Raw genomic sequence first — 21,383 nt, 5'->3', positions numbered from 1 at the left:
TTTTATCTAGGTGTACATAATAAACTGACAGCTGAGTGTTTATGAGATAAAATAAGTGAAGAAATGATACAAAATCCTGTTTGCGCATCTCTGGAAGATGGTGGAAGAGTTTATTTCACTAATATGATGAGACAAAATGTAAGAAAGGGGTAAACTTTCCTGTTTCCTGTCCCTTAAGATTCAACCATGACAACTTCTCTGACACAGTTTAGATAAACAAGACAGAGTCTACACCCATGCAAGGAGCTCTTAGGCACAGTGGCACTTTGAGCTAAATGCTAAATAATGTGAACGTGCTAACATGCTGGTAGTTAAACCCTGATGGGAACATCTGCATCAAGCTTCGTGGCAATCCATCCAACAGTTAGTGAGACATTTCACCAAAAAAACAAAAAACAGAAATGTCAACCTCATAGTGGCGCCAGAGAAAAAGTCAAGGGGGACACCAAAGTCAGCGGATTTCCTCTACTAGGGACCATGAATGTCTATGTACAATTTTGTGGCAACTTGTCCAATAGTTGCTGAGATATTTGAGTCTGCACCAAAGTGGTGGAATTGGAAAAAGAAACGCACTATGTGAGTTACACAAAACATTTTTTAATGGCAAGACAAAAAAAAAAAAAAAGGAACTGACACTTTATCAGCCCCGAGAATGTGTTGTTTAAATTATAAAAAGCAGTGATTAAATCTGACAGACTGGTTTCATGGACATGGACTAAGTTTACATTTCTGCCAACAGTTCTTCTCCTTTGACTTTTCATGATCTCCCATCAACATGTCAGTGAATCCAGCACTGACTTTTTCCGCACTCAGTCTTATTCCTGACAGAGAAAATACATTTCAGCTCATAGATGTGACATTAGTACTACTTACAAAGAGAGAGAAAGATACATATGCTTACCTGCTTTGCAGCTTTTAGTGGAAAATACAATAAATAGGGTTCAGAGTGTGATTATTAACTGTATTTCCTCAACAACTACTGTAGGTAGAATAGCTTATTTCATCATTAACACTGCTCTGTAAAGTTCACCACACACTGATCAGGATATTCTTTAACATAAAGTGAAGAGCTGATAAATAGATACCATGATCTGTTTGCTTACCTTAGGCCTAACTGTGCTAAAGGAGCATCTGTATTATCATACTGCTGTACATACATTATGAGCATGTAATACCTCCATTAATGCTAACTTTGCCTTTGATAATGTACACTGACTCTATTAACCGCTACAGGACCAAATGCTTGGGCCTGCAACTCTACAGTTTTTTTAAAATTGAAATTCTAGCTGCTCCGGTTTGGGGAAAGACACCAAAGCTTTCATCTAACTCTTTATGAATCTCACATGAGGGTCGTAGCTGTGCTAATCAGTTCAGATCCTCGCAGAGCAAACAGTGAGGATGTTAACATCTGTACCACTTGAGGCAGGAAGCATTTACACTATGTACTAAAGAGAGGTGGACGTAAAGCATGAGCTGGAGGAGAGTTGTTTTGACCTTGTACAGAATACATCCAGATGACAGAGTGCCGCTGCGCTGGAAGTCCATTTGCATTAAGGCAGATAGATGTGTAAACAGCCCTGGCTTTGGGCTGGTTACCTCTCTCTTGATGAGTATGTGCGCGCACACACGCACACACACACACACACACACACACACACACACACACAAACACACAGTGCAGGCCAGAGTGTGAGTGGCGCCCTGGGGGAGACGAACACTCGCTCCCTTGTTTTGGGCTGAACTTAAAGTTGGTGTGCTCTGTGGCCAACCTCCTCCTCACCACCTTTCCTTCGCTGCAGTTCTGAAGGATTGTGAGGAAAAGCCCAGAGGGGTTGTGCATTCAAACCACTCATTCTGCATCTAACAACACGCTGATTACGCTTCAGGTGTTTTCTTTGCTCGAAGCCATCTCAGGGGCTGTATGGTGGGGGCTTCTCGTCAGGGTGGTTGTGAGGAGGGGAGTAGCGTGGAGGGATCATAGTGGGCCACAGGTGGCTGGCTCCAGACTGGGAGTCATCTGACAGGCCTGAGGAGTCAGGGAACATGTAGGAGCCCTGTAGGAAAGGCAAAACATGAATTAGAATTACACGTTCAAGAGTTTGGTTTCAGCTGCTGAATAGTCGAACAATCACTTTATTTTTCTCCAAAAGTTTTAGGCACTTGTTATCCTTTAGCGTGTCCTTTAGCTTGTCATGATGTTATTTGTTATAAAGAACAGACTTCTGTGTTGAGTACCAGTGGTTCAGGAGCAGGCATTTACCTATTAAGAATATTTTTTTCCACTTGGCAGTGAGAGAAGAAAATGTGAGGACTGACTACACACTGCTGCTGCTGAGATTAAACCCATTCCAAGTTAATACTGAAATTATATGCCAACTCGCGTCATGACACTGCCCCGTCTTTCAAATGTTTGACTGAAACCTTTTCGTCTGAGCTTGATGTCACTGATAAAACAAGTGCCAATAATAAATCAATAATTGTTTTGGTGCAGAACAAATTCTCAGTCTATGCGTCAATGCAGCACTGTACCTGCAGGTCGTAGGCAGTGTAAGGCGGCAGGCAGGGGGCAGTGTTGTAATACGAGTTGAGAGAAGTGGTGGGTGGAGGAGGCTCTGAGGGGACTGGAGCTGTGAGGGCCTCTGGCTCAGATGAACTCTCTGAGGCAGGAGAAGGAGTCTGTGAAAGAAGTAAGGAGTGTTATGTATCATTTATCAAGCCACAAACACTAGACATACAAGTTTACACGATGATCTGTGTGAATCACTGATAAATGCATCATTAAATATCTTCAACATAAAATAACACCAGGCTAATTTTCACCCATTTGACAGAGTTTAACCCCAGACATCCCATGGTGTTTGTTGGTGAATATATGTCTTTTACTTGACATACCATGTCCTTGAAGCCTCCCAGCACTGCAGCAGTAATGATGCCCAGGAAGAGGGCCACAATGTTGAGGATGGTAGCAGACCATAGCAGGTGATAGAGGTGCACCACATCCTGGCAGCTCTTCACATCCGTGTATTCATGATAGCCTCCAATCACCTCTACTCGGCTAGCCCAGTGGGTGGGACAGAGAGGGGAAACAGCCTACAGTCAAGCCACAAAAGTCACTGACAGTGACTGCAACCAGGCTCTGAGCATTTGTGTCCAGGACACAGTGAAAGACATAAGACAGGTTTTGATCTATGGTTATAAAGGTTCAGATGGTTTCAGTTTAAAACTGAAAGCAGAAACCATTGAAGACATTCTGCTTTAGAGCAGGGAAAACACAGATGAGAACATGGATGAATGTTCTGGTCACACACAAGCAGGACATGCAGAGGAGATGGCACCCTAAGAACACACTTCTGTCATGGCTTATATTAAAAACACTTAAACGTCACTTATCAAAAATAAAGAGTTGATCATGAATGGTTATTATGGGTCTAGGAAAAAAGGGACCTACTTCCAAATCATGGATGATTTCCTAAACTTTTTCAAAACATCTTTATTCTGAAGTCCCATAAGAGGATGTTCTCTGAAACAAAGGTTAAAAGAAAATAAACATTCTTGTTCTAATACAATCAATGCTGCAATGCAAAAAATACCTCCCACAAAAATGGCACAGCAGTACACATCGAAAACCTCAACAATCAAAGCAACAAAGCCAAAGCGAGTCGCCACGGACGCTTTGTCAGGTGCTCGACCACTAAGCATACTCACTTCCCGCAGTTGTAGAGGTCGCAGCAGTAACAGGTGTTGCTCTTCACACGCAGATTACAGGACGTGCGTGATGATGTCTGACAGGGCACCTGAGGGTCGAAAATTAAACAACGTCCCGGCTTAACAACTTATGGCAGATACAGAGTACAGGTCAGAGATATACGCTGAGGAGCACCTGATCTTATTTCTGTGAATTTAAAGTGAAATTTTAAATTCTTACGTCTCGGTCAGACGCTGTCTCACTGGAGTGATACTCACATCGGCCGGCATACAGAGGCCTCAGGTCCTGCAGAATGAACATAAATTCTATTTTAATTAATTTCTGCACAGTTCATCAAAAGTCCACTTAAGTTTACCAAATGAGACAAGAAATCATACAGTACTTGATTTGTGCTGCATGATCAATGGGAACAGTGTTTATTGGGATTATTATATGTTTATTGGAAATCTAACTTCATCAGGCAAAACGTCTTAGAAAACTAGTAAGAACTCTGAATTAGCAACTCACGAGAAGGGCAGAGGTCAGGTCATCTGAGTTTTACGGTTTATTCACATTTTCAGTATCCATTCAAGCTCTTAAGCTTCCACTTTGTTTGGAGTTTGGAAATTATTCAACCTGTTCATATTAGCTTGTTCCTGCATTTGTTCACCACACATGAAATCATTTATTATAAATCTGAGTATATGAATGACTGAGCAGGCTAATGTGAACATCATGGTGGTTAATATTATGTATTCATGAACTTTGGTCCCTCAATTTCAATTTTGAGTCTTGAACAGAGAAAATTTAACAAGCACAAGCCATTTTTTAAAAGCAAATCATAACTGTAAGTTTACATAAAAGCCAAAATCCCAATGGTGAATCTTCAGCCTTATGTTTCATGTATACTCAGTTATTCAAAGCCAGAGAGGCTCATGTAATTTTGGCACTGTGAATGTGAAATGCAATTTAGTTTGGGAAGATAAAAATCACAATATAAACCCACTATCAACCTCACTGTCACTGCATCATGTTGCTTTTCATATTTCTCTGTCATTCACAGTGCCCCTCTTTGTAGTTTAGTGTACAAAAAAAAACGTTTGAAAGGAAAAATTCAATTTTCCATTTCACTGACACCACTGGCAAATAAAAACCTGCTAATGGTGCTGATCTCCCTTCTCAGCCAGCCATAACTTATTTTGGCATAATTGTTTTAAGAGTGCATTAGTGGTTATTTATTATTTCATGTACTTTGCGTCATGGAGAGTAGTCTCCCTCTACCACAAAGTATATTTGTCTCATTGAGAAGGGTGTGGCAGCTGCTCCAGCCTGCCATATGTGAGCAATGCCCTTGCAGAAGGGCGCACCTTTTTTTTATATATGTAATGCAGACTGAGTATATTAAGCTGTAATGGGGATGGCATTGATTAATAAGCCTGTTATAAGTCAGACCATAAGTGTCATCCATATCCATAATTTATCAGCTTTGTTAAATAAATAGAAGCTTCAGTGATACTTACAATATGCCTCGCAGCAAAAACTCCATCAACAATAGCGCAGCAGAAGGCAGCCACCACTCCGAAACTGATGAAGACAATAGAAGCCACTAACTGTGAAAGAACAGAGGAGCATCAGCTTCATCACTCTTCATCACGATATAATGACTTCATTGTTATGGAGGACAAGAAACTAAATTTAAACCTGCTCTATTTGGATTTTTTTTTATTGCTTCCTCTCACCATTTCTGTACTGGGTTACATTCGCAACACTAATGTGAATCACCCTGCACACGTGCTTCTCTCTGAGTTTGAATTCTCTGAATGAGACCGGGGGAGGGGGGGGGGTTGTTTCTGGGCCAGGTGAAGGACAACAGTGACAGAGCATTGTGGCTGTCACTTTGCTCCAGTGGTGTCTGTGGCTTCCACAGCGCGCCCAGCTCTTTATAAGCACTGCAACTCTTAATTCTCCTCCTTTAACTCCTCACTGAAAGACAGCATGTATTCAGTTACACATCACCCCACCCTGTCTGCAGCTATCCCAGCTCGCTTCAATAGCAAATTACAGCTTTGCCAAGATTTCTACGAACAGTTCTGAGTGTGGCTGCTAACATGAAAACATCCAGACCCAGGGGCTTTCAACAACACACGTTTAAGATTTGACAGACAGGCTGACTGTTAATGTGGCCTGGTTGTTCTTAAAAGGTCCTGAAATTTCAACAGAAATATGGAATTTGTCCAGTTGCATACAACTGTAGATTCAATTTACTGCTGACAGAAGACAAACAAAACCTGTAAACATTCACAGTGGGGAGGCAGAAAGCAGTGATTAATCCATAATAATAATAGTTGCCAATAAATTTTCTGCTGATCAACTCATCATCACAGCTCTCCGGAACATTACCCCAAACCGTAAATAATAACAACACATTTACATTTTATGGGAAACAACAAATCAGCGTGCTGCTACGTGCCATAGCTCAGTCCCTCATGTCACATATACGCCGACTTCAACTCCAGGCATCCGAACTCTGCTGCGTTATGGGAAAAGGTGTCACGACACAAACTCATTCTTCACTTCAGCTCTGACAGTCTCTGCCCGGCACCTGCTCCTCTCATCTGCAGTTTCCTTCTCCACATTCCAGTGTGGGCATCTGTCCTCTTCCACTTACACCCGATTTCTATTTCTGGCAGCATCTCCCCTGAAGCCCAGGATACTTGACCTGATACACCAACATGAACCTCCTCAGGCCAAGTGGGACTCGCAGTCTAGGTCAGGTCTGCTGCTCGTAGTGTCAGATTAACAACATAATCAAGCTGTAGGCTGCTCAAAGGTAACTGGGACTCATGCGCAGTTTAATAACAGTGGTCTGTGACTGAAGAGACGAGGAGACATCGAGCACTGAAAGCGATCTCAATGCACAGCGGTAATATAAATCCTCTTACCATCTGCCTCTTGTTCTCTATCAAATGAGCGCCGATAATTCCCAGAAAAGAGCCAAAGCCCAGCTGAGGAGAGAGAAAATAGCTGTTAGGTCATTTATCTAATTTGACTATAAAGATTTCACAGTGCAGTTGGGCAAATCGAGATTTAAGTGTTTCTCTCATGCTCTGGGGAAGCATGTTCACAATATTATCAACTATTCACTTCTATAGATAAGCAAATTACATGAAAGATTCATTTACCATGATTTGAGGTTGTGTGAAATCAATTTCTGCTGCACTTTGTAATTCAATATTACTTATTTTTAGATCTGTAAATTTCATTATCTTGTAATGATTTGAACTATTAATCCGATGAATTTGAGGTTACAGCAGTGAGAGGCATCTTTACATTGGCTGCATTCCTGGCAGCTCTTTACGTGAGGCAGAATGTTAAAAGCTTAGTACTATGAAGAAAACAAATTTATGGACTGAGATACTTTGCCTGGCTCAGCCTGTAATGACAGCGATGCTGAATAATGAATGTGGGGAAAATTCACCCTTAAGAGACCTTCAGTAATTAGGCTCATCAGAGTCCAGGAGCGGGAAGAGCTCACTGGAAACACTCACACTTCACTTATTATGAACTCTGACAGGGAACAGGTCTGCTGCTGCTGCTGCTGCCAAATGTAGGTGTGAACATGCACTTACAATGACTCCTGGGTAGTAGCCGCCCACTGTGATGTTCTGCGTCCTGGTGGTCGCTGCCAGGCCAAAGATGAGGATAAGCACAGATACAATGAGCAGCATCACTGTCACTATTATGGATTTCCTCTTCCTCCTCTTAAAGGAACCTGCAGGACAGCAAATAAGCGAACACTGCAGAATCAAACTGTGACATGAGCAGTAAAGTGATAAGATGAGCCTCAAACTACAGTCCAGTCCATAAGTGTTCGGACAGACAAGTTTTTGTTCTTCAGGCTCTGTGCTTGAAATAACTGTGTGGAGGATACAGCCCCTTCAACACAAGGTGCACAAATTGCAAGGGTTCATAAGTAATTGGACACCTGGCTACCCAAATGTTTCTCGGGCAGCTGTGTGTTATTTCAACATTAGTTCATGCACAAAAAAAGCTCACACGTGGTTCACGCATGGCAGAGAGGTATGTAAAGTAGTTGGTTTTCCAAAATCAACAGTTGGGTACAGTCTAAAAAGGAAGGTGAGTACAGAAAAAATGGAAAACGACCTGATAGACCGAGGAGAAGTCTTGTGGATGTCCAGGAAATCGTTTACATGCTAAAGAAAAACCTCTTTACGACTATTTAATATATTAAGGACTCTCTCCAGAATGTAGGAGTACATGTTTCCTTGTCAGAGATCAAGACCTCATCACCATAACCCTGGAGGGTTCAGATGCAAACCAAAAACAGAAATGCCAGGCTCCAGTTCACAAAAACACAGAAAAAGAAACTGGCAGAGATCTGGGACAAAGTTCCACTGTTGGATGAAAAGAAATGAAACGTCAACATCTATTCAAGGAAAAGATCAAGACCCAAACAATACCACCTCATCTGTCAAACATGGTGGTTCTCTTATGGCTCCTCGGCATGTGTGGCTGCCAGTGGAACTGGCTCACTGCCATTTATTGATTATTTCACTGCTGACGGAAGCAACAGGATGAATGCAGAGGAACAAAGGAGCATTCTGTGTGCTCAGATTCAGACAAATGCATCAAAACTCATCCGACATGGAAAACGGTCCTAAACATTAACACACTTTCAGAAGTTGAGTATCCAGCTGGAGTATCTTGGAATAGCTGGGCAGAGACCCCACAATAAGCAAGAGCTGAAGTTGGCTGCAGTAAAAGCCTGCATCACCAGGAAAGACACAAAGCATCTGATAAAGTCTATGGATCAAAAACTTCAAGCAGTCATTGACTGTACAGGATTTTGCACAAAATATTAAAATATGATCTAGCTTGACTTCATGTGTTTCTGTCCAATTGCTTCTACTTATTGAATGTGCCGAAGCACAGAGTCTGAGGAACAAAAAATGTGTAACTGTCCAAATCCTCAGAGTCTGTCCTGTAAGATCCACCACAGGCACTGATGCAATATGGAAGGTAGTTAAAAAGACTCATGAGGGGACTGCAGTCTCTCTGGCTCTGTTCCTTTGACCAGGGGCTTTCTCTGTTGAGTATCAAGTCTTTTTAGAAAAAAATCTGTCTTTCTGTTTCTATCCGTCCTCTACAGCTCAGCGAGGAAACACAAACAGGGATTTTCACTCTAAAAAGGCCGTAACTTTGGAATATATTCACTTGACTTGACTAATTATCAATCATTAAATCAACATTATTATCAGAGGCAGACATTTTATACAAACAGGGAAAGTAAATTCCACAGTCAAGACCAGCTCCACTCAAAGAGAAATATTTCTTAAGTATTTCTCATTATTAGATGGTTCTAAAAATAACAATTTACTACTTATGTTGCTTGTGATGGAAAAAATCCTGGCTTGTACCCTTACAGAGAGCAAAATAAAACAAATTACCCAAATTTAACTTGACATAAATCACAGATATTTTGGTAACATGGGAAAAATCTAAATCTTTGTTTGATTCTATAATTTTCAGCCATTTCCAATGAAACATTTTTTTGTTAAACCTAAAATAGTTTATTTACGGTATGTTCTGGTCTAAGGCTTTCAAGAATGCCAAAAAAAGTCAGTTTTAATTCAATATACAAACAGATCATCTACTCCCTCTGAACTGCCTGGGGTGTAAAGCATGATGTTTCTATGTATTGTTCTTGAGTTAGTGTGTTCACAAGTCAGTTTCCTCCTAATTAGGCAAATTAACTTTGTTAATTAGCAAAGATTTTTCATACCAACATGCTGGCCTTTGTATTCTTAATTTCTGGTATCAGTCTGAACTTGTTTGCTTTAAGTGTTAAGTAGTTGCAGCAGTTTCTCAGGATTCAGTGTGTTCTCTCATTAGTATGTAAATGTATGCTGCAAGGCACACCAAAGTCTAATCAGTTCATCCACTCCATCTGGAGTACCTGTGGGGTAAGTATGACGTTTCTGCTGCGTATTGTCCTGGAGTTACTGTGTTCAGAGGCACGCGTCCACAGAGCAGACATAATAAGCAGAAAACAATACACTTGAAAGTGTGAGAGGTTTGCAATTCAGAAGTCAAATAACCTAAACATAATACAAATACCATAAAGTATTTCAAAGACAACCACAAACTAAAAGCAAAGTGTAGATGCCACATTTTTACCATTTAAGAGACAAACTCAGTTTGTGCTTCTCTTAAACTGCTCAGAATTAAAAACAGATTTGTCTGAATCTCCTCCCAGAGGTCATTTCCTCACAGAGAGGAGCTGCTGCATGAGAGTCATCTCTAACAGTATTCAGGGCCTTTTGGTGACGTCAAACTTTAAAAATTGAAGAGAGAGAGAGAGACTGGTGGGAGTGGCCAGTAATTTTAGACCCAGTCTTAACTATTTTCTGTATTGCGTTTGTTTCAGCGGTGCTCAGGCTGCTGAACCAAAGTGGGACAGAGGAAGTTTCACCTGCCTCTGGTTGTGTGACAGTAAAGATCTGTTCAATTTAGAGAGATCATCATAGAATAACAGATCAAGCCACCTCTGTGTCCTGTTTTATGTGTCTGTGCATAGGTGGAGTTGGAAGCCACAGACAGACTTTGTTGCTACTGAATACTGATGCTCTCCTTTTGTAACTCAGGAGTCACGTATTTCAGGATACTACAGGAGGAGAGGAGACAAAACATATGGTTTCAGTCAGATATTGTCAGCACACTGTCTGCACAATAAAGGGCACAGCCTCTAAGATTAATAATTGAGAAACATATGTACAATTTTGCAGAGCTGGGAGTTATATTACAACAATTATGTTGTGATGAGACTGAATTTCCTTTGGGATTGTGTTCATTTTTAATAACTTTCTGATTTCAAATGCTAAATCGCAGTTAAATGAAACAATGCCTGCATCTGTTTTGCATCAGTGCAGTAAGCCATGAATGCCTCTGTTTTGCTAAAATATCACATCCTCTCGGTGTTTATCTCAGAGACCACATCATTGCTAGATTAGGCCAAATATCATTTGATTGACTTCAGTGGAGGTTTTAAGTAAAAACACTGTTGATACATTTGATTTGATCATTATCTCCAGGATCTACAACCAAGATTTGTTTATTATGTGACTTCCTTTGAAAACAGTATGACTGTAGGAGTCAGAAGTATACAGTCAAATAGAGGTAATGTTATTTGACAGTACAGCAAAAATTACTCGTGCAGATTACTTCTGTTTAACATTACCCAAAGAGCATGCCTCCATGTAACACAGTTGCATATGGTCAGAGTCTCATAACCACTGACGTATGATTACACCACCAACCACTCCCTCTGTAGTTCAGTGGCGCTGTGAAAACAGGGTTTCTGAAGGGTTCACTGAGTTCAATTTAAGACGTTATAAGACATTCTGAATACTACACAGAATACAGTTTGATACCTGCTTTACAGTCACACTGATCAAAGAATAAAATATATAAATGAACCAGCACAGGTGATAAGGCCTAGCATTATGTCTATCATAGTCATGTCTATCACCCTCCAGCTTTATATAACAATAACTCATGTTAAATCTGACCTGGTCCTGAATAAGCCAAGGTGAGGCCATTTAGCTAAACTCAAATTCAAAAGCAATTTATAACAGCTGTTACTTCCTATGGCAACTAGAAACTGTACTTTACCTTCTAAGAACTTGCTTTGAGGAAACTGAAATCAGTGCTTTTTAAACCTTTTTCAGTGCCTGCAGATACCCTGAAAAGGTGACTTCTTCTCTTTCCCAAACACTGCCTCACAAGGAATAAGAAGTCTGAAGCAAACTTATATAGGTGATCTCACTATTTGTGCCTCAATGGCAAAGCTGTAGACTACTCTGCAGAGATAGCTGAGTACAACAATCAACAATCTACTAGTATCTAGTGAGAATTACCTGTTTCGGGGTTGCACTAGTGCACAAAAGATATTCACAGACACGCATGCACCGTTTTATTCCTTAACATTTTCATGGTAGCAGCCGAGCATCCTGCCAAAAATCCGTGTCAGTCAGTTACCATCGGAGCCAAACATCCAGGCTACTGTGGTTACTCAACGTCGCCGCACCTGCAGTGACGCGCTGCGGCCTGGGCCAGAGAAAAACACACGGTCCGGTGATGCAACGAGTGTTTTTGTCTGCTTTTGCAGGAGGGTGCTGCTCTTATTTTTAAACCAGCGAGAATGATAAATGTGAACGGTCAAAACATTAACCTTGGTGTGTGTGTGAGAAGCTTTCAATAAAAGCCCCGCAGTGTGGTAAAAACGAGTGTGTTAATTAACTGATAAAAACCTGCTGCAGACACGCTGTTGACCTTGCACACACACACACACACACACCTACCCATGCTGGTTTCTGAGAGAGTCAGTCCGCTGGATTGAAGGCTCTGAGCTGGAGGCATGCTGGCTGCAGGATGTTTAACGTAGTCCACCGGACGATCCTCTCACAAATAAAATAAAATAAATAAATAAATAAAATATAACGGAAATCACGACTAAATGTTATGCGTTTATATATTTGGGAGCTAATTGTTTACAATCGTGAGCTAACGCAGGCGGTGCTTTCGCTTGCTGTGGCATTCTCTGACAGACAGCAGCCCTCCGTCCCTGCCGAGCCCGAGTCCGTCTCATTTACATCCCCGCGGCTGTTGGTACGTCTGTCGGTGTCCGTCCTCACCGTGTGTCGGTGTCGGACAGCGGCGGGTCTCTGCTGCTGCTGGTTGTATGTGCGCATGTCACAAACATACTACGTTACGCGAGCAACTACAAGTTTCAGATCGAAAAAATGGATTTGGGATTTAAAACAAATTATGTACAGTTTCAGATTTGTATTTGTTTTACAGAAAATACATGTAATAGGAGAAAAAAAAAAAAATCAAAAAAGATTCCAGAGAGAGGAAAGTACAGGTAATCTGTAACGAGCTACCAGCATCCAGGATCTCTACCTGAAGGTCTATCACTGAAAGCAGGGACAAAAGGTTCGAGTGACAATCAGCTTTACATCGGATGCAGGCAGATAAACCAGGTTTTATATGCTTAATGAGTTTTTAAAAAATATAATGCTACTTGTATACATAAACTGTGCACATAGATTTGGAACTATTTGTCATGATTTGGGAGAAAATAAAAGTTGTGAGCATCGAGCGCCACCTACTGTCAGAAAGACATCGGTGCGTTCAAGAGCTGTCGGATATTTAGGGAGCAGAACATGCATGATTCAACAAGATGACACATGCTGCCTTCATGCACGTGTCGTAAGGTTTGAAAAGCCATAGACGAGTTTTTGTCATAGACCAGACAAGCTGTGAATGATGACAGTACTACTTGATTTATGATTATGGCATTAACAGGAGAGAAAAAAGGCAAATATGAGATTAAATAATGCACAGCAACCTAAAGATTCATTGTTTTTAACATTATATAGACCTTTATGTGTGTGTGGGGGGTCAACTTATATATATATATATATGATTTATTGTATGATATAATTCTTTAAAAATCCAGAATTTATCTGAATAAAGAAATAGATAAAATGTAATAATTTTAATAATAATAATGATGATGATGAAGATGATGATAATGATACTAATAACATGCTGAGGAGGTCGCAGTGTAAAATGTGGACTCATGACCACAGTGTTTCTAAAAGCCAAGCTCCAGCTCTGCACATAGACACACACTACAACTTTTTCCTGGTAATTCAGATTCAGACAAGGTGTCTAATGCACATTTGTTGTCTTCACTCTGATATTGTGCTGCACCCAGTTGCCTGATTTAAAAAATTAAAAATTGATCCAACTAATATGTCTTCTTGAGTAGCATAAAATCCATACTCCTAACAGCACATATCCCATTAACCTGACAGAAACATTTCCAGTTCAATATTAAATTCTTATGGAACTTACAAATGTAAAGTCTAATTGGAACAACTGGAAGCATCTCAATGCTTTTGTTGTTTGTCACTGGCCCCCAGAACTCCAGAGTTTTTGTTCCATTGAAACACAATGTCAACAAAGGTAAAGCCCATAAGGCAGGTCCAGGACTTTATCTTCAGGCCTGTCTTGAAGATGGTCACACGTGTCAAAATATAGTTCAAAGACTGTCATTGTAACATATCTTTGTTTATATGGACTTTAAGGATTGTGGCCAAATTTCACATTCACAGAGAGTAGGAGGAACATGAGGATAACAGGGGCCCTACAGCTCATTTGTGCCCTGGGAACCCGGACAGGTCATTCCAGCCACTAATCCTAAGGTGCTGCTCCTATGCCAAAATGTACATATACATCACATGCAGGGACAAATATGCAAATGTTTAACTATAGAAAAGTTGAAAAGGCATTTGTAGACCATTACTCTGCATGGGCAGGTGCATGAAATTGACTTTGATTTTTGCTTCTCTTCAAATGTCCTTGTGTCATGAGAAGCATCCTTGGCCTTTAGGCCCACTGTAAAATACACTCACATAAGCACACACCGCGCAAATCTCAAAAAACAGATTTTTTTCCATGACGCAATTTCTCTTTTCATGTAAAAGAAGAAGAAGAAGAAAAAAAAACAAGCACACACACACTCTCAGAAGTTCCCCTCTCCCACTTTTACATGGGGTAACAGAGCGATACGTGACCGGAGTGCAGATAGGATCAGGATGAGGACTACTTGAACTTGAAGTTGCTGCAAGAGTCTGTGGGGGTTCTGGCGTTGGTAACTGCTTTAGTATGCATGCATGTGCGGGGACAATGCCTAATGACTGATATTTAATTTATGATGTCTTTGTTTCATGTCAGATAAACACTCAATCATTAGTAATAAAAACAATAAAGGTTAGAGGAGAAAAAAAAACGTAATCGTTTTGTGGGGTCGTTGTGCACGTACAGTATGCAGCCAGGCAGTGATGGACAACAGTGTCTTGTGCTGGGATAAGCTATAAATATTGTATTCAGGCTTTGATTCAGTCTTAGCCCAGCTTAGCAGACAATGGATGATGGTGTGCGTGTACAGAATGTAGTGCTGGGGTCCAGGCCGCCGCTGCCAAAAAACGTCTCTGGGACCAAAAAAAAAAAAAAAAAAAAAGAAAGAAAGCACTTTGTATCCCACCCCCCGTTTTTCTCTGTTCACCGTTCATTCACTACGATGCGCGCCTAGTTGAAGGAGGTTCTCCCTACCCGGTCCCCTCTGCGTGCCTAAAACTTTCTAATGAAATCCCCAAACACTTTTTGACAAACATTATTTTTTTTCTCTAGGGTTCAAGAGGTTTTTTCGACATATTAATCAGCGTTTTTTTTTAACTGAAAAGAAAACTTCAGGTATGTCAGATTTTTCATTATAATTCTATTGATTACAGCTATAAGACTTTTTTCTAGTGTTTGATTCTTGCTGAACTGAATAGATTTGTGGAAAAGTATTGGAATTGTTGTCGAACTTGACAAGTGTGCAGATGTAAAGATGTGTTGCTTTAATTTAGCGGGCACGGTCGATGTGATTGGTTTAACAAGTACCTTTTCTTTTTGTGAAGAATATGGAGCCCAGTTCCACAGAGGGAGGAGCTGAAGAGACGCTCCTTAAAAATCATCCGCCAAGTCCTGTAAGTGCCGACATTAAATAGAAAACATACAACTTTTTAAATTACTTAATTCACTCAAACGGATGCAAGAGTTAAAGCATCTTTATCTTTTTTTTTAACAGCAACATTAACATTAACTCAGTAATCAAGTGGATTTCTTTGCACAAATTCATAAAAGCATTTTAACCATTTAAAAGCAGATTCTTTCACAAGGTCAAACTTTTACAAATGAAGGGACTTTCCGCTGACACTCACAAGTGTCCTGCAGCTCCTCTGGGATCTGTGTGTCCTGGCCTGCAGATGCTGAGAGTCAGTGAGTAACATCTGGCTGTCAGAGTCGCCCTCCAGCTCTGCTGTCTGCAGCTGCTGCTCCAAGCAGGAGGGTCCACTCAGAGGAGGTCAGCTCTCCCAACGAGTGCCACAGAGGTCACCAGCGGGTTTATAATTTGCAGAAACAGGGGACAGGACCATCAGTGCGATGTTCATTAATATGCAGAGCACTCTCTGGCAGTTTATATTATCGGTCATACTCGGATCAGAAGGCATGCCATTTTTTTTCCTGCAGTGATTTGAAAAGAAAATTAGGTTGACTGCAGAACGTAGCAGTTGAGATTATGTGTGGTGAGGGCTTTTTCTCTTCTTCTTTCCACCAGCCTCACAAAGTGATACTCAAACATGGCCAAGAGCTGGAGGAAGAGCAGGAGGAGTTGGCCGAGCACCAGCCTCTAGAGCAGGAAGACCTGAACTTCGAGAGATGGAAGCGCAGGCCGTTACCCAAGAGGACGCTCCACCAGAAAATAGACGACTTGAAGAAATACCTGTGGAATGCAGAGACCAACGAATTCATGGGTCGCTCTGGAAAGAGCTGGAGTGAGTTGATGAAAAAAGAGAGATTCTGTGTTGTTGGGGTGTGGGGAGGGACGTTTGGATTAATGCAAAAATACTTTATTTATTACTGCATGTCTCCAGTAATTACAAATGTAAAGTTGAGTGCATTACAGTTGAATCATCTTAAACAAGCTGACGAGCAGACATGGTGTTTGAATGTCTTTAAAAGATGCACTCAGGGATAGTTTAAGGGGTGAGAAATGTTTCTCCAGTCCAGTGACTCTGCTCACTGTGCTGTGAGTGTGTGTGTCCTCATGCTCAATGTTTACATAGGTGCATGGACAATTCAGAGTGTCCTGACAAAAACAGACTGCCTGGGGACGTGTCCCCAGCGGGAGCGCACTGTTCTAGGCCTCGCATTGGCCAGGAATCACATTCCTCTACATCTTACCATGCTCTCCACAGCCTCTTTCCCAAAGCCTTGGCGACCTCATCGTTGAACTTAACATGCTTGTGGCCCCTCAGTTGCAGTAAAACACGTAGAGATGCTCATGTCTTTTTTTTTTTTTTTTCCATAGACCTCATTGCCAAATCGAGCTTTGGTGCAGGCGAACCTTTTTTTTTGGCAGAAGTGACAGACTGAACGAGTTTGTTGAGTCAATGATGATGGAGCAGCCTCTTGGTATTCCAGGGTAGTTGCTATGTGACGCAGTTGAGCCCCCTCCCTCGGCTCCACTTGTACACAATGGCAAACATGATCCAAAGGAGTGTAGAGAGAATATCCAAGGAAAGTGTGTGTTACTTGCATAAGCTGCAACGTTGGATCCCAGGCAGGGCTAAGAGCTCATTTCAGCTACATAACCAGTGTGTGCACACTTGTGGAGGAGTGGGGGCCCATGTGTCTGTTGAAGAAAGGCCCTGAGTTGAAGTCTGTGCTGTGTGTCCTGTGAGACGAGTGTGTAAGAAGGGACACAATACCAGAGTGGGGTGATTGGGGCTCCTTGGAGCTGGCCGGGCCTCTATGGCTGCAAAAGACCTTCACTACGATGGCAACCGGAGGTTCACTGTGTTCCTGAGTGAAAGGACAGCTGGGAGAATTCTCACTGAGCTGAAACAGAAAGGCCTTTGTGGCTCCGGGGACGCAAGGCTGGCTGCAGCAAGTCCCCTGTGAAATTGTCCGCACAGCAAAAGCCATTTAATTTAGGGCACGTTTATCTTGATTAGTAGCTAATGGAGTGTTAATTGAAAATTGCAGAACAATTCTAGTTCTCAGGGTTTCTTGATTACAGGGTTCTCACCTTAGCTCAGTACAGTGGATTTTATAACAAAACTACTGGAGTTATTCACAAGTCCAGACATGAGGGGAGGACTCTGCTTTTGTATGAGTAAACAAATCAGTGACAGTCCTGATCAAGGACAGTAGCTGGAGTCCAGACAGACCACACAGTCTGAGCAAAACTGGATTTTTTTTATGGCTCATTGTTTCCCTCCACTTGGATCAGGGTCATAATCTATTAAGAGATGTGTAGTCTGTTATGTAAACCACTTCTGTGTAAACAATGCATCACTCTAATAACCCCCCCCCCCTTTTTTTTTTACCCCTCTTTTAGGCCTCATCCTTCTCTTCTACGCTGCACTTTATATGTTTCTTGCAGCCATGTTTGGCGGCTGTATTTTTTGCCTCATGTGGTCTATTAGTCCCTACCATCCAACCTTCAATGATAGAGTGATGCCACCAGGTAAATATAACCCCAAACTCAAACCACTCCTCTCATCTCTCTGCTCCACCATCCTTCTGTCTGTTGCTTCTACTTGAGTCTCAGCACAGTTGACTGTCTCTGGGTCTCCACTGGCAGGTATGACGATGGCCCCACATCTAGAAGGCCACGACATCGCCTTTAACGCCTCGGATCGCAAATCCTGGAAGAAGTACGCCAGGTCAATGGATGAATATCTACGACGTGAGTCAGTGGTGATTGTGGGGGATCATGTTAGAGCTAGGGTTCTGATGGGGTTGCTGAGTTTGTTTTAAATGAGGAGGGCATGCAATGGGTTAATCCTCATCTTCACTACCTTTGTCCCCTTTTTTCCATTTGGATCTTGCAGGGCATGCTGGGAAGGGAAACCTCTTTGTGGGCAGAGTGCAGCCATTCAAAGCCGTTTTTTCTTCTTCTTTTTTTTTTTTTTGTTTTCACACCCTGCTTTTGTAAAGCTTCCTTAATCAGAGGCCTGAGTCTGGCATGGCATTGCTGTTGCAAAGGTTTATTTATGCCCTGCTCCCTCATTCTCCCTCCCTCCCTCTCTGCCTCTTACTCCCTGATCTTCATTTTCAGCTTATAATGATGGCGCTCAGGAGAGGAAGAATGTTCGCTGCACACAGGACAGATACTTCATGCAGGATGACTTGGAGGAGAGTGCAGAGCGGAAAGCGTGTCAGTTTAAGAGGTCCTGGTTGGGGGACTGTTCAGGGCTGCAGGACCCCCACTATGGCTATTCTCAGGGAAAGCCATGCATCCTCCTACGAATGAACCGGGTAAGACGAGTGTCAGTCACCAAAACCTGTAAAAGAGTGCACTTTAAAAAGTACTATTATGTATATCAGCACAAAAAAACAAAAGAGGGAACATCAGACAGCTGGCACACAGTGTGTTACTGTACTGCTGGGGCTCAGTTTTCTCAGTGAGTGACATCTCGTGGTCATTTCAGGGACAGGATGAAGATACATGAAGCCAAGTCTGCATGACTGTTTGTCTTGTTAATTATTTGGAATGGTATCTTTATGCAGAATTACACTGTGGAAAGTTTGGGTGCTTTTTATATGTGTTTCATAGGAGTTACAAATATACGCTCATATGTTTTTAATTATTTATGTATAAAAATTGTCCTGCTGAAAAAGATGCATAGTGTGCATATCCAACAATTGTATAATAAAAAACAGCAAAAAAAACAGCAACAAAAAAATGAGAGTTTTCCCAAACTTTGAACTAAAACCACATTTGACTTCACAAGATCTGCGTCAGGTAGACATCCACTGTAGTCCAGTTTGAAGACAAGACACGACAAACAAATAGAAAATAAATAAATAGAATCATAATAGGGTTGAAAAGTACTGTTTTCTTTCTTTCTTTCTTTTTGTTTGCATGTTTTTCATGATGACATTTGTCTCTTACTCTTCAATAGATTCTTGGTTACTTACCTGGCCAGGGTAAACCAATAAATGTGACTTGTGGAATTAAGGTACAGAGACCATCAACAGCTACTTGCAATTTTTACATCAATAACGTGAAACATGTCTGAAAATGTATTAACTGTGTGAGTCTAACATTTTCCTCTTTCAGAAAGGACCACCAGAGGCTTTGGGGGAAATCCAGTTTTTTCCTAAAAGCATTTTTGACCTAAAGTACTACCCGTACTATGGGAAGATCAGACATGTGAGTGAGAGTTTCATCACTGTGGAGTAACTGCTGTGGCAGTTTTATTGAATTCTGAAATAACTCCTGTCAGTTCTTAATTTTCTGTGTCTCTCCTGTCTCAGGTAAACTACTCTTCGCCGGTGGTGGCTGTGCGTTTTGCAAATGTGCAATACGACAGTCACATCCAAGTACAATGCAAACTGAATGGAAAGGGCATCATTAATGATTCACCCACTGATCGCTACCTGGGCAGTGTGACCTTCTCCTTGGAGGTCGGAGCGTAAGGCAGGATGCTCCTGTGACAATGAGGCCGGAAAATGTACAAGGAAAAAAAAATTACGCTGAACCATTATTTTCCATGAAATATGTAATTTCTCCCTCCTCATCTTTCACTTAAATATCCATGTCTTCTGCTGTGAAACAAATTCCTCAAGAAGTAGATATTTGCTCTTGTGTTTCTGTTGTATCTGTGTACCTTGAGCGTGCTACTGGCACCTGCACCCACAACAAACAGTGCTGAGCACAGGACGAGTGCGTAGAGTGAGTTACAATTCAGTTCCTGATATTTTGTAATGATTAGCAAGATTAATCAAACTAAATTAAACTCTGCCCAATAGTTAGCATTTCTGGCTATGCAAATCCAATTATAACTTAAAACATTAATAGGCAATTAGATATATTGTTTTGTCAGGTTAGAGTATGTTTTTTTGTGCACATTTTGTGTGACAAAGTGTACTAATTTGTTTTGCATTATATTTTTCAAACATGTATATTGTAAGAATTCAAAGTATCATGCAAACACTGAAAGCAGGACTTGTACTGTACTCACACAGTAAAAAAAAGACATAATAAATGACTGCAAATACACTATTAGTATATTTTTGTTGAATATAGCAGAGTTATACATTTATGATAAAGTATCACAAGCCACTTCTTGCCTTCTTTTGTAAAAACATTTGCTTTTGAAAATGAAATACTACACAAGACTGATCAATAAAGAGACATACTGTACTGTGAAATAGTTTGTGAAAGGTCTGTGCCGTTTTAAAAAAGTAGAACTATTTTGTGGTAGTATTAATCCTGCCTGAACAGTGCTACTAAACTTGGTATCGATGTTGTATTTATTCCTATTATAGTTCTTATAATAAATACAATGTTCTGGTATGTACTGTAAGTTTTCTTCCACATGGTACTAATAGTCATCATTAGTTATTACGTTTTTAAAAGATTCTTTCAACACAACTGAAATCTGCATTTTTCAGTAATTTAGCACCTGTTTCACCATCGCACTGGCCAAAGCATGAAAGTATGATGGAAAACCAGCTGGGACCATATGGACTACGGCCACAATGATCTGTTATTATGTGACATATTTTTAGTGCTGCCCAGCAGAGTGTAATAAAAAGTCCTAATGATATACTTAATTTAATGAAAAAGTGACCTTGAAAAGCAGCAGATGGATGGATTAACCAATTAAAAATAATTCATTCTTTTTTTTAGCTAAAGAGATTGAAATTAAAATTAGATGGCAACTATTTCTATATATTGAGCAAACATTTGCAGGTTCTAGCTTCAAAACTTAAGTATTTGCATGAAAGTCATACACAAAAGCAAATGTAAAATCTTTGACATTTGGACTGATGGGTGTACAAAAGAAAAAGAAAACAGGTGAGAGAAAATATTTAAGACTTAATACCTACAACAGCCTTTTTTTCAGCAAACTGAATTTTTCAGAGACCTGCAGATACCCTGATTTTGAAGCTTTTCTTATGAACACAACAGTGGTGTCTGTGGGACCCCAGACAATGAGGAAGCAAAACCAACGTCATCAAAACACAGGAGTTAACTGCTTAGCTT

General features: G+C 40.9%; 2 protein-coding genes across 6 annotated transcripts; one reads left to right on the top strand and one right to left on the bottom strand.

Annotated features, from left to right (window-relative positions):
* Nucleotides 1–91: 91 nt before the first annotated feature.
* tmem255a (transmembrane protein 255A) lies at nucleotides 92–12,417 on the bottom strand. 5 transcript variants are annotated; one of them, XM_041048974.1, is made up of 11 exons: nucleotides 12,067–12,417; nucleotides 11,675–11,812; nucleotides 7,315–7,457; nucleotides 6,628–6,690; nucleotides 5,206–5,295; nucleotides 3,926–3,991; nucleotides 3,706–3,794; nucleotides 3,449–3,520; nucleotides 2,893–3,055; nucleotides 2,530–2,676; nucleotides 92–2,054 (listed from the first exon to the last, which is right to left on the bottom strand). In XM_041048974.1, the coding sequence occupies exons 3-11, from the start codon at nucleotides 7,411–7,413 to the stop codon at nucleotides 1,911–1,913; spliced, it is 933 nt and encodes a 310-aa protein (XP_040904908.1). In that variant the 5' UTR covers nucleotides 7,414–7,457; nucleotides 11,675–11,812; nucleotides 12,067–12,417; the 3' UTR covers nucleotides 92–1,910. The 5 variants fall into 5 exon arrangements, with proteins under 5 accessions (XP_040904908.1, XP_040904909.1, XP_040904904.1 ...); XM_041048975.1 differs by lacking the exon at nucleotides 11,675–11,812 and having other exon boundaries at nucleotides 12,063–12,417; XM_041048970.1 differs by lacking the exon at nucleotides 11,675–11,812.
* A 2,450-nt stretch (nucleotides 12,418–14,867) lies between these two features.
* atp1b4 (ATPase Na+/K+ transporting subunit beta 4) lies at nucleotides 14,868–20,647 on the top strand. The gene is made up of 9 exons (XM_041048235.1): nucleotides 14,868–15,028; nucleotides 15,238–15,306; nucleotides 15,939–16,155; nucleotides 17,724–17,852; nucleotides 17,970–18,074; nucleotides 18,447–18,646; nucleotides 19,294–19,350; nucleotides 19,452–19,544; nucleotides 19,649–20,647. The coding sequence occupies exons 2-9, from the start codon at nucleotides 15,241–15,243 to the stop codon at nucleotides 19,808–19,810; spliced, it is 1,029 nt and encodes a 342-aa protein (XP_040904169.1). The 5' UTR covers nucleotides 14,868–15,028; nucleotides 15,238–15,240; the 3' UTR covers nucleotides 19,811–20,647.
* Nucleotides 20,648–21,383: the final 736 nt, after the last annotated feature.

This window comes from Toxotes jaculatrix, chromosome 10 (genome assembly GCF_017976425.1).
Source record: "Toxotes jaculatrix isolate fToxJac2 chromosome 10, fToxJac2.pri, whole genome shotgun sequence".
NCBI classification, from domain to species: Eukaryota; Metazoa; Chordata; class Actinopteri; family Toxotidae; genus Toxotes; species Toxotes jaculatrix.
The sequence above is the reverse complement of the archived record's forward strand: the minus strand, read 5'-3'. Positions and strand labels throughout refer to the sequence as shown.

What these genes read in the sequence shown, in the direction of transcription:
- tmem255a (XM_041048970.1), bottom strand. Translation starts at nt 12,124, where the DNA reads ATGCCTCCAGCTCAGAGCCTTCAATCCAGCGGACTGACTCTCTCAGAA. An exon ending in TTTTTGCTGCGAGGCATATT is followed by an intron (nt 3,992 to 5,205) that starts GTAAGTATCACT and finishes TTCATTCTGCAG; the next exon opens with GACCTGAGGCCTCTGTATGC. An exon ending in AGACAGCGTCTGACCGAGAC is followed by an intron (nt 3,795 to 3,925) that starts GTAAGAATTTAA and finishes TTCGACCCTCAG; the next exon opens with GTGCCCTGTCAGACATCATC.
- atp1b4 (XM_041048235.1), top strand. Translation starts at nt 15,241, where the DNA reads ATGGAGCCCAGTTCCACAGAGGGAGGAGCTGAAGAGACGCTCCTTAAA. An exon ending in TGATAGAGTGATGCCACCAG is followed by an intron (nt 17,853 to 17,969) that starts GTAAATATAACC and finishes CTCCACTGGCAG; the next exon opens with GTATGACGATGGCCCCACAT. An exon ending in ATGTGACTTGTGGAATTAAG is followed by an intron (nt 19,351 to 19,451) that starts GTACAGAGACCA and finishes TTCCTCTTTCAG; the next exon opens with AAAGGACCACCAGAGGCTTT.